Source organism: Centroberyx affinis, unplaced genomic scaffold (assembly GCF_046629955.1).
Source record: "Centroberyx affinis isolate AG114_WGS23_722 - 3 ecotype Tasmania unplaced genomic scaffold, CSIRO-AGI_Caff_v1 ptg007141l_1, whole genome shotgun sequence".
Lineage (NCBI taxonomy): Eukaryota > Metazoa > Chordata > Actinopteri > Beryciformes > Berycidae > Centroberyx > Centroberyx affinis.
The window spans coordinates 17,566-33,444 of NW_027283619.1; the positions used below are offsets into that span (position 1 = coordinate 17,566).

The 15,879-nt window shown below is 43.8% G+C and overlaps 1 protein-coding gene across 1 annotated transcript; it reads left to right on the top strand.

Moving 5' to 3' along the window:
• The first annotated feature begins 14,133 nt into the window (after positions 1 to 14,133).
• On the top strand, positions 14,134 to 15,869 carry LOC139639340 (parvalbumin, thymic-like). Its single transcript, XM_071513425.1, has 4 exons — positions 14,134 to 14,260; positions 14,407 to 14,539; positions 14,721 to 14,830; positions 15,770 to 15,869. Exons 1-4 carry the CDS (start codon positions 14,200 to 14,202, stop codon positions 15,796 to 15,798), a joined length of 333 nt encoding a protein of 110 aa, XP_071369526.1. The 5' UTR covers positions 14,134 to 14,199; the 3' UTR covers positions 15,799 to 15,869.
• Positions 15,870 to 15,879: the final 10 nt, after the last annotated feature.

Genomic DNA, 15,879 nt, shown 5'->3' on the forward strand with positions numbered 1-15,879 from the left:
TATTTTGGTGACATCTTTGGTGCTCAGCGTTCATCACTGTGGTATTTCTGCACTGCACTTCCCACAGATCACCTGTCAATCAAACAGTTTGGGTGGGACTGAGATGTCTTTTTCCCTGAAGTTTGAGTTTCTGTATCTATCTGTATCTTTCTGTTCTCTATCACTGCTCATGCTAACTACCCAGTTCTTCTTCTGTTAATTCCAAACAAACCGGAAATATAAAACGCATCACTTCCCATGCTTCGAAGGATTTTTCCAAGAAAAGCGCTACCAGACACCGGGTGTTCAGAACAGCAAATGTAAAAACATTCATGAACTGAATCACTATTGTGCTGTATCAATTAGCGATAGAGAGTAGCAAAACTGAAATGGATTTATTTGAAAATGTCGGATTATTACTTTAATGCTAATGACAAGCAGCCCGATGAACAAAGAAACCTTTGCTAAATTGCTCCAAAATATGACAATCACACAACGACCTGTGTGGCCATTTACATTTTATATTCCAGGCATTTACCTACCAACTTACAATGAGAGATAAGTCACTTGGTTCAGTGTCTTGCTAAAGGCCACATGAAAGGTCACTGGATCGAGTCTGTGACTGCTGGGTTACGGGATGGTTTCTCTAAACACAAGGCCAAAGATAGGCCAGAGGGCCTAGAGTCTGCAGGTTTTCATTTCAACCAATCACTGCACCAGGTGATTTAACTGACTAACACACCTTCAACCAGAGAGGAGGAACTAATCAGTGAAACCACCTGCTGTAGTGTTGGGTTGGGATGAAAACCTGCAGACTCTCATGGCACTTGGTCATCCTGCCCCCACCATCTAACAAGCCTGAAGTCTTGACCTTTTGAGCTAAGTGATTTCAGATGACCTGTAGTCTTACATATGAATCATCTCATTCACATAACTCCATTGCAGAGCCTGCATAGTCTTCTTTTTTAATTCTATGAAGTCATTTTCATAGGTCACACCGGATCCCCCTGCTGCTGTACCCAGACAGTCCTTCAGTCTCCTTTAACAACAGGATGTACTAAACCTGATTAGTCAGCTTTTGTCCACTGGATGACACGGGTGCACACGCACACACGCACGCACACACGCACACACAAACACATACATTATTTGCTATTGGCCACTCACTGCTGAGCCTGAATAAATATCGGCGCCCCTCCATCCGCAGAGACAAAGACGCAATAGGAAACTTTCACCGCTCTGCAGTAACCAAGCAACTGGCGAATGAGTGACTCAGGAAAGGAAGAGAGGAGCTGACTCACAGCCACTGTGACGTAAAGGATTTAAGAGGACACACACACACTGTATGGTCACACACACACACACACAGACATGCGCATACATAAACAGACTGACAGGCGGGCACAAACACATAGATAAACGGATGCACACATGCACACTCTCTCTATCCCTCTCTCTCTCTCTCTCTCTCTCTCTCACACACACACACACACACTGTCAGTGTGTGTTAGGCCCTGAAGGCTCTAATCTACCTCCTTTATCAGGTAGATTAACACCCCAGTGTGTAACAGGTGGAGGAGCTGAGGGGTAAAGACCCCTCCTAACAGCCAATACGCAAACAGACACTGTTGACCCCGGACACACAACAAACAAACAAACAAACAAACAAACACACCAAAATGTCACAGCAGTCAGTCTGTATGTGCAGAGACAACAACCACCAACCACAGTAACAGAATTCAAAATAAAACCATCATACCTTTTCTTGAGGCATTGCCTCCCTCTGTGAGACAGCCAATTATTTTGGAGTCCATCCAGTGAAAACACCAAGGTTGCTCCACCCTTGAAGTATTTTAACTCTGCATGTAAAAAGAAAGGGAGAGAGGAACATGATTATCAACTGATATGCGTTGCTTCACTGCTTTGCTGCATCATGATGCTGTTATGTGTTGCAAAATGCTTAATCTCTCTGCATCTAGCGCGCATGATGCCAGCACATTTCATGTCCTACCTTGTATCCCGTGAGCCCCACTCATCCCATAGGCTTTTCACTCCCGCTCATCGAGGACACTGTAACAAAGACGCTAAAGGAACGATAATATATGGTTCAGAGAGAGATGCACAGAAAGGGAGAGAGAGAGGGAGAGGGAGAGAGATAAGGCGGGACAGAGAGTGAAGAAATGAAGAGAAAAGGGGAAACAAGAAGAGGGGGGGTAGATCAGAGGAAGCGAGGGAGGAAGGTGACAGAGGGGAAAAGATGAGAAGGGGATGAGAGGACAGAGAAAGGACGAACAGCTCGCATATACACTCCTGGGGGTGCCGGCCTTTCTGCAGCAGCGGACTGCAGGAATGCGATCAATACCATATGTGGTCTAATGTAACACAGCCGCCTTACTGACAGATAGAGTAGCAGCAGTGTGGGTCATTTACAGTCACACATAGGAGACATTTACATGAGGTTGGCTAGATTCATCTTATATATGTCAGAGTTTTGCTAGAAAATGAGATATCTGCCATTTGAAATAGATTAACTTATCTTATAAAATGAATGATTGCACAAAATAAAATAAGATATGGTACTTTTTAAAGAATTCTAGATAAGTTAGGTCCTTGGTTGGCAAAATGATAACATGTCTACAGATTGGATCCCCTATACTTTAGAGATACTGAGTTTCTAATGCTTCAAACGACACTATAAAATTTGATAAAGTCTGATTTACAAACTCCTATACATACTACTCAACAGTATAAATTATAAGTATGTCCTGGATACTGTAATCTGTTGGTATGGATTTTTAATTATCAGAGCAGGTTTGTCTGCTTCCATCCTTCCTCGGTGTCTGGAAACTGGCCTTAAATCACTCTCAAGAGACTGTAGTGCTCTATTACAGTTATTAAAAGCCTCATGTAGGATACAGAGTCGTCATCATACAGCCTCTACAGCCACCATTACAAGTCTGGGCTTGTTTGCTAGGCCTTGTCATAGTATCTGTATTTATTTTTATTATTTTACATTTGAATGTGTGCAAGAAGGTTTGAAAAGTCATCCATACTAATATTACCTGCACACAAGATCAGACCGTGGCAGACTCTATCCTCACTGGACAGATGAGCATGGGATGAGGTTTCCGAAAGTGGGGCCCGGGGACCACCAGGGGTCCTTAAGGAGGTTCCAGAGGGTCCCCAGCAACATGAAGAATAGTTCAATTTCACCATTGTTTATTCACCAGGCAAGAATGTATAAGAAGAGACTGGGGTTAATGTGATCATTATTATTATTATTAGTAGTAGTAGTAGTAGTAGTAGTAGTAGTAGTTTTATTATCATCATCATTATCTTGGGTTTAAATGGAGAGTTTTAGTATTACATTATGGTGTAAATGCTGTTTCTGAGATTATTCCACCCTGCTAAGAATAACATTTTGATGTAAACCACTGAATACTTAATACTTTTTTTTGGCATGCAAATGGTCTAATTTAAATGTCGTGAATATCAGCACAAAATACCCATATCAGTCAAACCCTAGACAACAAAAAGCTCAAATGGGGTTTGCCTAAGCATATCTATTGAACAAACAACATTGAAAACATTTGGGACGCCCATAGTCTATGGTCTGTTTGTCAGATGCTTTAATGAGCTTTAGCTTCCTCTGGAGGCTATGAGCAGAATTGCAGCCAAACTGAGAAGAGAGGAGTGCAGAGGGGCTGTTAGCTTGTGCTGGGCTTGCTAGATGAGATCACATGTCATGCAAAGAGTAATCACTGAGATCTACGTCTATGTCTCTACATAGTTCATGAAAAATCATTTTTGTTTGTTTAACTAAACTGAAAACTAAAATAGTTTGTCCCCTATACATACATTAATTTGAATTTCAAACTTTCGTAGATCAATTCAAACACCTTTTAGAGAATGTAACTAGATTAAATATTATCTATTACTATTACTAATACTATTACTAGTACTACTACAACTACTACTGATACTACTACTACTACAACTACTACTACTGCTACTAATAGCTTCTAGTACTACTATTAATGCTATTACTACTACTACTACTACTACTACTACTACTACTGCTACTACTACTACTAATAATAATAATAATTAAATTCCAAACATCCATTTTTGGAAAGGAAGTTCCCGTCGGTATTGTCTTCCCCCTGGCAACAAAATCACTGATGCTGGAGTTCTGCTTAACACACCCAGACAGCATCAGGATTTTGTTCCCCGGAGGAAACAACGTCACCATTCAGTCCATCTCTGGCTCTGAAGAGGGGGAAAAAGACAGAGAAAGAGGGGTAGTAAAGAGTGAAAGAGATAGGGAGAGAGACGTAGAGATGGACAGATGGTGTTTCCATTCAGAATGAGGAAGGTGATTGCGTTTCTCCTTTCCTCTCTCCACTCTCTATCCCTTCCTGCTCCACTCTGCTTTTGCTTTTCACTTTCTCTGCCATTCTCAAGATTTCCCTTTCCTCTTTGTGTGGCTTCACCTCTGCTTTTCTCCCCATTTTCCATGCATTTCTCTTCTCATTTCTCCCAGGCAGCGTGTCACCCAGCACCCTGCAGCCATGGGCCCTCGTCAGGTCAGCCAGGACACCCAGGACACCCTGACTGCTTACAGTACACTGTTTCAATGCTCCACTCTTTTTTCACTGGACTTAGCAGTACATATGAGGATACGATATAGCTGCCGAGCTGAAAGACTTCTCGCTGGCTGAAAAAAAATCTGAGCCTCTTACATTCTATTTCACATTCTATTTTCACATTTGGGTAATGATTGATGTGGCCTGTCCGGCTGCTCTTCATCTGATATCTCGACAACTTCTATATCCAACCGTCAAAGGAATAAGTGATCCGTCTTTGGTTTCAGCTCTTCTGACTTGGGACTGGTTGGAAGCCGCGGTAGCCATGTTGAACAAGGTGTTCCCTATTTTTCTCAGGCTACAGGTGGGACGGTTAGCTGTTGCATGCCATTATTAACTGTTGTTTATTTAAGCAGGGCAAAGCGCTGAATATTCTTTCTCCACTGGCCCGCATTGCTATTTCAGCCAGCAGTGAAATGAAACCCATCTAGCTCTTCAGTCTGCCAGCCAGATCTGGTGTCCAACCTACCAGAGAGCCAGCTAGCCAACACGCACTCTCTTCATGTCTTCTGATGTCTCATGTCTACTGATGACAGCCAGGAGACATGCACCAATCCCACAATGCAGTGCAGCATACAGGGAAACTTGTGGACACCAATGAGTAGACTAGGAGAACCAACGAAAGAACGTGTTTGTTGTGGAAAAAGAGGGTGAGAACAAGCGCTTCAGCTTCAATTTTCTAATTAAATGGTTCGGCCAGCTACAACTTACAGCTCCAATTGAGTTGTAACGCACACACCCCATGCCAAAAAAACTGCGTAACTATCCTTTTACAGAATCATCATATCCAGCCGGCAGACGGCAAGTGACACCAAACAATCCGTGAGAGGAGGGTAATTGGAGATCATTGGGCTTATTCTGAGCATGCAGAATACACAGACGCCCGAGGTGAGCGACACATGGAGCTCCAGGCTCTGAACTCACTGCCCAACACTGGTGCAACGGGGTGCAGCAAAGCACTCTGGGTAAAATGTGAAAATGAAACATCCAGTCAGGACGCTGGCAGTGCCGTCCGCAGCCTTTATTTGGACACAGGAGGTTCTCATGGCTGCAGACGTAGGGGGAGAGGGGGGGGGGGGGGGGTGCTGCTGGTTTGGGAGGAGAGGGATTGAAATGGGACACTAGAATAACAACACAGAGAGTGGTAAATATGTCACTGTTGTGTACATATTTGTACAAGGTGCGTGGCTTGAACAGTAGTAAAAAAGAAAAGCCATGCCCTGCGTCTTTAGCAGGTCAAAGTTGTGAGGAAACATGTTAATTTGCACTCTTTGCATTTAAAAGTGTCTAAGCCGGGGTCGAGCTCTGCATCTGGGTGTCAAATTCAAACCTAATCACAAATGAAGGACTAATTTGTTGTAGATCAGCACTGTGCTACACAGCAGAGAGCCGTGCCATAAACTCCCTTTGTGAGGAGAAAAGACTTTTCTCTTAGGAAGAGATTATAGGGTCTTTAAAGTGTTTGCTGACAGAGTGCCTTTAATATGATGACATAAATGTGTAATCCATCTCAGATAGCTGGCTGTGTATTTATGAGCCTCTGTTGACAGCGGTACACCTGCTCTTCCCTAGTCCAGACCTGGGAACACTGCCCGCCTGGACTAGCACCACTGCTGCCAACGACACTGCCATATTGGGCAAAGAGTGTGTGTGTGTGTGTAAAGTGTATGAGAGGGAGGGGGCTGAGTGTCTATATGAAAAAGCACAGAGATACAGAAATATAGGCAGAGAGAAAGCTGTGCGAGCAGGGTGGGTGGGTGATGGTATTAGGATTTCGGGTGGGGTGGGGTGGGGATAGAGGGAATGGGGGGGGGTGTTTGGGGCAAATGAGGCAAGCCTATCTTTACTCATTTCCCAGTGCTATAAGAACATGGCTTACTGGGATTGATTTATTGCTCCATCACTCACCATATAGAATACATTTAACGACTATGGAGCTGGAAATAAATATCCTGTTTACACCAAGAGACTCTGACCGGGCAGAACAAGACACCAAAAGAGGACACACATACAAATAATCTCAGTGGGATCAGGCTGAAAGTAAAAGTACGGTCTAATGAGAAACATATTGCTCCATCTACCCAAGTTTTGCTCAGGATTCATGCGTTTAGTTTGGGTGTGTTGCTGTACAGGAGTTGTTGTTACTACTGCTTCTATTACTACTACTACTACTGCTGGTACTACTAGACCTACTACTATTACTACTGCTACTACTAATACTAGGCTACTACTACTAATGCTACCACTACTACTACTACTACTACTACTACCACTACTGCTACTACTACTGCTACTATTACTACTATTACTACCACTACTGCCGCTGCTACTACTACTACTACTACTAATGCTGCTGCTGCTACTGCTGCTACCACTTCTACTGCTACTAATGCTACCACTACTTCTAGGGCACCACTACTACTTTACAAGCATTTACACACTACAACATTACAAAGTTCAAGTACAAACTGTGACTCCTCACAATAAATAAAGGCAGCCTATATGAATGAGAAAACAAGACCAAGAAAATGATCCCACAGTCCCTGCATCGATTACAGTAATGAAACCTTGTCCCCAACCCCATGTGTCATTGCAGGATCCCACCAGCAGATGGCAGTAGAGATACCAGGCCTCGTGAGCGTGGAAGTAGACCTTGTATGGTCATAAATGTCTTGATAGATTATGCTGAACATACAGGCTGTTACAGGCCTTTGAACATGAATGCAACAGGTCAATGTGGCAGTTTGCCTCCATGGTGGTTATTATATGATGGAGGACTCCACACACACACACACACACACACACACACACACACACACACACACACACACACACATGCACACATACAATCTGTTAGCCTTGGTGTAGTAGGATAAATAAATGCATAGAGAAAAGCATGAGTTGTTCCTTTTCCTTTGCATTTTTTGCTTTTTCTTTGATCTCAAATGCACCAATTGTTTTGTATAAGATGCAACAAAGAGCAAGTAAGAAACACACCTGGAAACTTTCGACTTTTTACCAATAAATCATTACAGCAGTCTGGTAGTCGGACCAATGGTGAAAGGCCTGTGTCTGCCTATCACTTTATGTGGAAGCATTTCTGTTTCTGTGCTTGTGCCATTTAAAGAGTAGGCCGCTGACTGACTGCGAGTGTAAACACTTACCTCACCATGTCCTGTAATCAAACCACAGGAGCAGCTAAGCAGGGCAAAATGATATTTCAGCAATAACATAAAGCTAACATAGAGTTGCCACACACACGAGCCACGAAGAATCTGCTTGCAATGTCAGGACCGCTGGCCGGCCGAGGACGGTGGGAAAAGTGTTGAAAAGCAGGACAGTGACCTCTGACCTGTACAAACACACTCACACACTCACACACGTGAACACACACACACACAGTGGGACAGCTGTGGAGCCTCTCAACCGGTTTAAAGTGTTTATGGAGTAACTGAGTTTGACCCCACGTTGACAGAGCTCTCACTCACACACACAACCACGATCAGATAAGAACAGATTAGTTTCAGCAGCTAATCTTAACTGTGATGAGGTTTACAATATACATGAATACCTTTATTTGGGAATAGGGCGCTGCCGCAGACCAGCATCATGCCCAGGGGCGTATCATGCTACCTCACGCTATAGAAACAGGGAATAGGACACTGTCCTTTCCAAGCCTCACTTTTATATGGAGGCCTATTTTGGCCTACAGATTGCAGTGAATGCCATATGGATTCTCTAACAAACAGAGAAGGCTCTGCAGAAGTCATATATTTTGGGAAAGGTCTTAGTTACAGTATATTGACATTCACCCTTTAGGTTTCTATATCCTCACATCCATCTGTCCACCACACCAATAAATCCAGGCAGAGCCTCTCTAACTGACACCGCCAATCTTAACTGCGCTTCACTTACTTTGCGCCCCCACCCTCCTGTGCTGTGAGAGGCCCAGGGGAGTCCCTGATCCCCCCCACCCCGCCCCTCGCCCCCCAACCCCTCCCTCCCTCCCTCCCTCGCTGCCCAGATCCTGTCACTTGTGTCCTAAGCTGGCTGGTATTCATCGGGCCCTGATCCAGTTGCACAGCAGCAACGATATTTCAGTCAAAAATGTAGTGAGTCAGGGTTGCCCCTGGTTACGGCTCAAACAGATCAGAAACAGAACGGGAACGGCTGCGAACTTATAGATGGATGCATCGGCAAAAATGAACTGCACATATCTACCAGCCTGAGGAGGATGAGCTTCCCTCTTCTCCAGGACAACATCAGATTATTGCTGCACTCCACACTGTGTATGACGCTGACATTTATGACTTCACTGTTTAATGACTTCACTGTTTAAAATCAAAGTTTGATTGGATACAGTCCCGTAAAATAAAGAAGCGTACATTGCAAACCTTTAATCATTACATAAAATACCCACTACATTAGTTTGAGGCCCATATGATACTTCAGAAAATTGGATATTGGAACATTTTGGAAGATAAGTAGAAGTCAATCTTCAGTCTCTAAACTCCCTCAACTCACTCTGTCTCCTACCCAGTGAATACTGGCATAGACTGAAAGGAGTACAAAGAGAAAATGAAGATGTGGGGGAGAATGGGGGACTAGCTTTTTATCTAGAAGAAGTGTAGAGAGACAAACGCAGGTGGAGAGTTTCCTCATGCTGCTGAACGCGGTAAGGGAAACCCAACAAAACAACTCTTCTCCCCAAGGACTGAGTTGTGCAACAGGTGTGACTCACTGAGATCACAGCAGAAGTGTGTATGAGGGGGAGAACATCTATGAGTGTGTGTCTGGGCGTGCACGCGTGCACGTGTGTGTGTGTTCATGTGATCTGGCCAAGGTGATCCCCCAGCACTAAGTAAGGCTGGCATGATGGGAACAGGAATGAACGCAGATCAGGAGAGTTTTTGTTGATTTATTTTTTTCTCTCATTCCGCTGAACTTATGGCAACAAAACACATGCACACACCCAAAAGACACATTCCCAAACACACACACACACACACACACACACACACACACACACACATATACACTGAATAGATACATGTACAGACGCATGCGCACGCACAAACACACACACACACTCACAAATCCAGGCTTGAGTGATTGATGTCAAAACAGTAGAGAAGACAGAGTGACAGACAAAAACACACACACACACGCACACACACATATATACACAGACAAAAATGCACATACAGATAGACACACACACACACACATTCAGGCTTGAGAGATTGATGGCGAAGCAGTGGAGAGAGAAGTGAGATAAAACTGTTAGCGGGGCCAAGGGGTGAGGGGAGGGGTGGGGGGTGGGGGGTTGAGGAGGAGGGGGTGGGGGGAGGGGGTGTCACTGGGAGGAGGGGAAGGGGGAGGGGGGAGGGGGGGTCGTCTTGGCTGAATTTGAGAGTGTCACTGGCATGCCCACACCACAGCTGGTCAGATAGAAATAGACAAGACAGTAACTGAGCCCAAGAAAAAGGAGGAGCAATCACTTTCTCCTGGGCTGGATGCACGGATGAATGGACTGTCTCTCTTGTTCTCTCTCTCTTCCTCTCTCTCTCCGAGAAGCCAAATGTTTCAAACATTACAGCAACGCTCAAAGATACAATTTAGCGAGCTGACTACATTAAGGCTAATAACCTGATGACATTATGATTCATCTGAATTCAAAGAGTTTCCAAGACAAATTGTTCATACTGAGGGGATTACGGCGACTGCACAAACAAATTCACTCGCTGAAATCCAACACGTCTTTCTAAACGCCTTGTATATTTATTCTGTCCGTACAGCGAAGACTAAAGGTCACTGTGAACGTCAGGGAAACGTCAAGACAAAAGTTTTTTTTTTCATATAAGGCCTAAATAAAGCGGATTTATTGATTTTAAGGCTCGAGTGAGCTTTTTCCAATATGCATAAACTTAAAGAATATGAAGATAACAAACAGGACAGTGAGCCAAATGGTCAGGATATACAACAGCAACAAATAACTGGGTAGTGTGGAAATATCCGGTATGAGAAAGGCTGTCTGGTCAAGATGGCTCTGGCAAGACTGCCCATCCCTTGTCCACGCCATATTCCTCCTTTTCTTCTACACTAGAAAGTTACAGTAATATGGAATATGGAGTCATATAATGATTACACTTTACAGTTTATGATGACGCTTGATGATTTTGAATGTACGACCATTTATTTTATCATGTCCAAATAGTGGAATAGATAGCAATCAAAGGAAACAGTGTAATTTATCAAACCAGAATACAAAAAGTCAGCACCAACTGAATTCAGGATTAAGTCAAACTACCTCTATCCAAAATTTCTCTATTCAAAAATTTCCAAAATTCTGAATATGGCCTGTTGAATGAACAATTTAAACCAGCAGCGGAGATCAAAAGAAGTCCTGAGCCAGAAAGGCCAAACTGCAGGAGTGGCCTGCTTTAAAGGTCATTGTAGGAGTTAGCTCAGCCACAATTTAGGAATTGCTACAAACAATAATCAAACAATAATGATGACTAATTTATTAGCAAAACTGTGTTTTACTACATATAACAAAAAAATCGAAACTCAATATTCAGAATGAAAGCGAGAGAGAAAGAGAAAGAAAAAGAGACAGAGATGAATGAATCGATCGAGAGAGAGAGAGAGAGAGAGAGAGAGAGATGCCAATAACACACTTGAGCTTTGGGGGAAATTTAATAGACAGCAACAATCTATCCAAGGCAAGCGCTGATTAAAACAACTATGTCCCAGTTAGATACCATAGTGAGATAATTTGTCTTTTAGCATGTGAGCTTCCATAGACAGTATAAAGCTCTCATGCTGCTGTTTTCCCTTGAGGAGCTTTGGAGTCGAGCTATTCTAGATTTTAGACAAAATGATGAAACCTAAGAAAACAAAAAATAAATGCGACCTTTTTTTGGTTGTTTACTTGAAATTCAAACACATGATATGCCACAGGGGAGAGACCGGCCTGTAACCCAAAGCTCACATATTCAGTCCCCACAACAGCCTGTATGTGTGTGTGTGTGTGTGTGTGTGTGTGTGCGTGTGTTAATCGACAGCCATGCATTCTGTTGAAGTGTCCTTGAGCAAGACACCAAACTCCTACATGCTTACTCATCATAATTATCCAATCTGCTTTAGTGATACACAGACTTTTCAACTACTTTTACTAACCAATTCAACACAGAACAAGAAAGTAATCAGCCCTGACACAATAAGACATGCTTTTACATTCTATCATGTGTATAAAATGCAAACCATCACCGGTTCATGTAATACTTACCTCTACTGGTTTCCATTTAAAGGCCGTATCCTGTGCTGATTGTCCCATAGCTCAAACTAAACTAAATGGGAAAAATTTTACTTCTGCTGTGCAAAAGTACAAAAATCCAGGTCCGGGCACGACTGGGAGTTGTATACAAACATAAAATGCCTTTATTTGTCTCAAACTAAATCCCATGGTGAATTGGCCACTCCCTGGCCTGGTGAGCAGACATGGGACGAGACTATTCTTAGGTGCAGAAGACAAACAAAACAAGATCATAGTTTTCTACCTACCCAAGAAGGCCTGTCCTGAAATCTGTTTTATCCACAGACGACACAAGAAAACAACCAGCACAATCACATCAGCGCTGAGTGAAAACTACGTGCTCAGGACCGCCACCCCATCCCCATCCATCTCTCTCTCTCTGTCTGTCTTTTCCTCTCTGCCCCATCCCCCCCCCCTTCTTCCTCCTCTCATCCACCGCTTCCCCCGTTCTGCTCCATCACGCAGGAAGTCTGGTCTTCCTGCAAACAAGCGTCGGAGCGTGGAAAGGGACAAGGCTGAAGTGGTGGGGGGGAGGGGGGCAGGTACGCGGGGACAAGAAGGGGGGGGGGAGGATGTTTTTGTCGTTCCTCGGCCCCTCTGGCTGCTGCAGGCCCTACTGTAGTCCATCCTGAGGAAGCCGGGCTAACGTCACTCTGGCCGGGCCTCGGGTGCACACGTGCTGCCCGGTGTGACGCAGGAGCACCAGCACTCGCTCACACATGGGAGCTGTAAAAACCAAAACTGTGGAAAAACACCGTATTTCAAATCAGAATGGGGCTTTACAAGGAGTCAAAATGATGTCACAGAGTCGAGGTCAAATGCGGTTTTGGGGGGGGGGGGATTCTGTATTTGGGTTTCATCAGAACAAAAGTCTGCAGCTTTGCCAAGTAACCATTATCCGCTTCCTGAGCAGCCACCTGCGAGTGTGTGAATTTTTCAGCAGGTGGCTGCCAGAGAGCCCCTCTAATAGATTTACAATATAGCAAAACAATGTGTGTGTCCCACTGGACAACAGGTGGACAGACTGGTGGGTTCAGGGTGAAACACTGTTATCATCAAGAGTAAAGAAAAAGTGAAAGGCTCCAGATTTCTTTTACAAAGACTTGGCTCAGCCTTGCATGGCAAATATATTGATTTTTAGAAAAGTTTGTTACCTGGAGAGCAGAGTATCCTCTAAATATATAAGTATTGTGTAACTTAAGGTACTTAAGATAGTTGATAACTGTGATAATAATCCACAAAGATAACATTTTTACCAACTTGAATCAATTGAAGAATCACATGGTCCTCTATAGCATGAGAAAAGTGTATAACAACTGATGAAAACCTTTTAAAAACCAAACTTAAAAATGCATAGAGCTAAAAACAAGGCTGTTTTTCTTAGTTGACATTTTAGAGATTCAAGGTTTCCACCCAACAGCAACAATATGAATGCTTTATACCCATTTTGGACAAGATTGTTTCCTGATGCTCACAGTGCTATGTTAGAAAAGAAAGTAAAGCATCCTCGTAATGTATAAGTAAGGTCTTAAGATAATTAATCACTTTGATAATAACCCACAGTGTGTGAGTGTTATTTTCATCCCATTAACCATGTTGTAAGAGCAGGTTTAGCATTGGGTTTTTTTAAATTGTAGTGAACTCGTTTTGGATTGGAGCTCTTCACAAGCTAAATGCAGCGTGTCAGAGTGAAGCGGCTGTGAGCGGAGACAGCCACAACCATGGAAGACGGCCCGAAAAGCGACAGAGGCCACAACATAACAGGATGTTTACAGGCTGAGGAAGCCGTGCCAGGGCCGCCGCACGACCGCGAGCAGCCGGCGACTGTGGTTGGAAACATGAGCGAAGAGGGAAAGCAGGCCAGCCAGGTTCCCTCTAGCTAACCCCAAATATAACCCCACCGACTACTGTTTGTTTACAGACGGACCCTACCTGGCTGGGGTCCGTTTGGCCAGACACAGATCCAACCACGACCTCTGACCCCTTCCTCACTCACTTACCACAGAAACCACTCAAAAACACAGCTGTGTAATGGGCAAAGCTCTCTAGCAAGCTCCCTCACACACACACACACACACACACACACACACTCGAGGCTGAAGTGGTTTCTGCGGGACCAGCTGCAGGTGACAGGGGACAGGAAGACACTGGTGGTTTCTGACACCAGGGGGTAAAACCGGTTCACTGTCACCAGTTGCTCTTCTTCTGCCCATCAGCAGCCTCGTGTCACTCCAGACCCCAGCATCGCCCATCGTCATGGCTATCACCGACTTCCTGGCCGCCTCGGATATCACTTCAGCTATTAATGCTTGTAAAGGTAAGGAGATGGAGGAGAAAGCGGATGCTGACGCTCTTGTCCCAGGACTTGAGGTCCTTTGTTGCATGATGGATTTTTTGAAGGATAGGTTGTCTACAGATAATATTATGCATCAAAAGTTGTTCTATCTATCGTTTCACTTTCAGCAAAAGATTCCTTCAGCCCCAAGATGTTTTTCAAAACTGTGGGTTTGTCCAAGAAGACTCCGTCGGAGATCGAGAGGGTCTTCAAGATCCTGGACCAGGACAAGAGCGGCTACATAGAGCAGGATGAGTTACAGTTGAGTCTGACACGCAAAACTTATCCTGTCTGAGCAAAACCTGACAGATTTCTCTCTTTTTGCATTTCACCATACTGTCTGTAGTCTCTCCACAGCTGAAGGACACAGTACTGTACAGACAGATTTCATGTATGTGTGTGTGTGTGTGTGTGTGTGTGTGTGCGCCCTGCTCTCCTTCAGGCTGTTCCTGCAGAATTTCTCCAGGGGAGCGAGGCCTCTGACTGCGGCTGAGACCAGAGCTTTCCTCCTGGCAGGAGACTCAGACGGCGACGGAAAGATCGGCTGGGAAGGTAGGCTCAGGTCTGGTGGGGGGGGCTCGCCCTTCGATACTGATCTGAGGTCAGCATTTGGTCATTTTTTAATGAGTATTCAGGGAGCGCTGCCCTCCAATACAGTCCAATGGGGCAAACAGAAACTCAAAAAGTCAAACCCAAAAGCATCCAAAACATGTCCTTTTCAACGCAATAATACCCACACTACAATGAGACCTGTCTACATCCAATTTTCTATTATCTATAACCTGAAGTTTTTGTATATTGCAGTACTAGATATGTTATTTTAAATAGCGTAAGCTGGTTAGCAAGTAGGAAGTTCAAGTACCAGCAGCCAGCACGGTAAACAAGAAAGTGTGTGAGCAATGCCAAAAAGTATGAAATGAGCAATTGTTACCAAAATGTCATGTGATAATTGTTCAATCGCAGCTATTTAAAGACATGTGTAACTGCAGTGTGAGTGGTATTGTGTTGAAAGGGAATGTTTTTATCGCTTCTTGGGTTTGACTATTTGAGTTTCCCCATGCCCCATTGGACTGTATTGGAGTAACTGAGAAAATTTTGATCAGAATCGATCAGCATGGTGGCAAAAACTATAGGAAAATAAGGCCCGGGTATGCCTGTTAATGGTTTAGGGCTGGTGGCTGTAAACTGGTCCCCAGTCAGCACTTATGGCTGTCTTTCATTTGGTTGCTTGGCAACTGCAGTGCAGACACAACAGTCACTTCACACAAAGTGTAAGTGTCACTGCCAGAGATGCACACTTCAGTATTTTAAGTGGCACTTGCAGTTGTTGGATGAGATTACAAAACAATTTTACAAGATTAGGCCTATTGTGTAATCTGTATCTGTGGAATTAAAAGAATATAATCTCTATGTGTGGGTTTCAAAAATATCTAAAATGTGTTTGTGCTTTGTTTATTTGTTTTTTATCTTTGTCTTTCTTTCTCTTGTCAGAGTTTTCTGCGCTGGTCAAGTCTTCATAAACCTTGCATGATCCCTAGATGAATTGCTGCATGCAATTATAAAAAAACAACAATTAAAAAACATTATAAATCCCAGTTTAT

What these genes read in the sequence shown, in the direction of transcription:
- LOC139639340 (XM_071513425.1), top strand. Translation starts at nt 14,200, where the DNA reads ATGGCTATCACCGACTTCCTGGCCGCCTCGGATATCACTTCAGCTATT. An exon ending in AGCTATTAATGCTTGTAAAG is followed by an intron (nt 14,261 to 14,406) that starts GTAAGGAGATGG and finishes TTTCACTTTCAG; the next exon opens with CAAAAGATTCCTTCAGCCCC. An exon ending in ATAGAGCAGGATGAGTTACA is followed by an intron (nt 14,540 to 14,720) that starts GTTGAGTCTGAC and finishes GCTCTCCTTCAG; the next exon opens with GCTGTTCCTGCAGAATTTCT.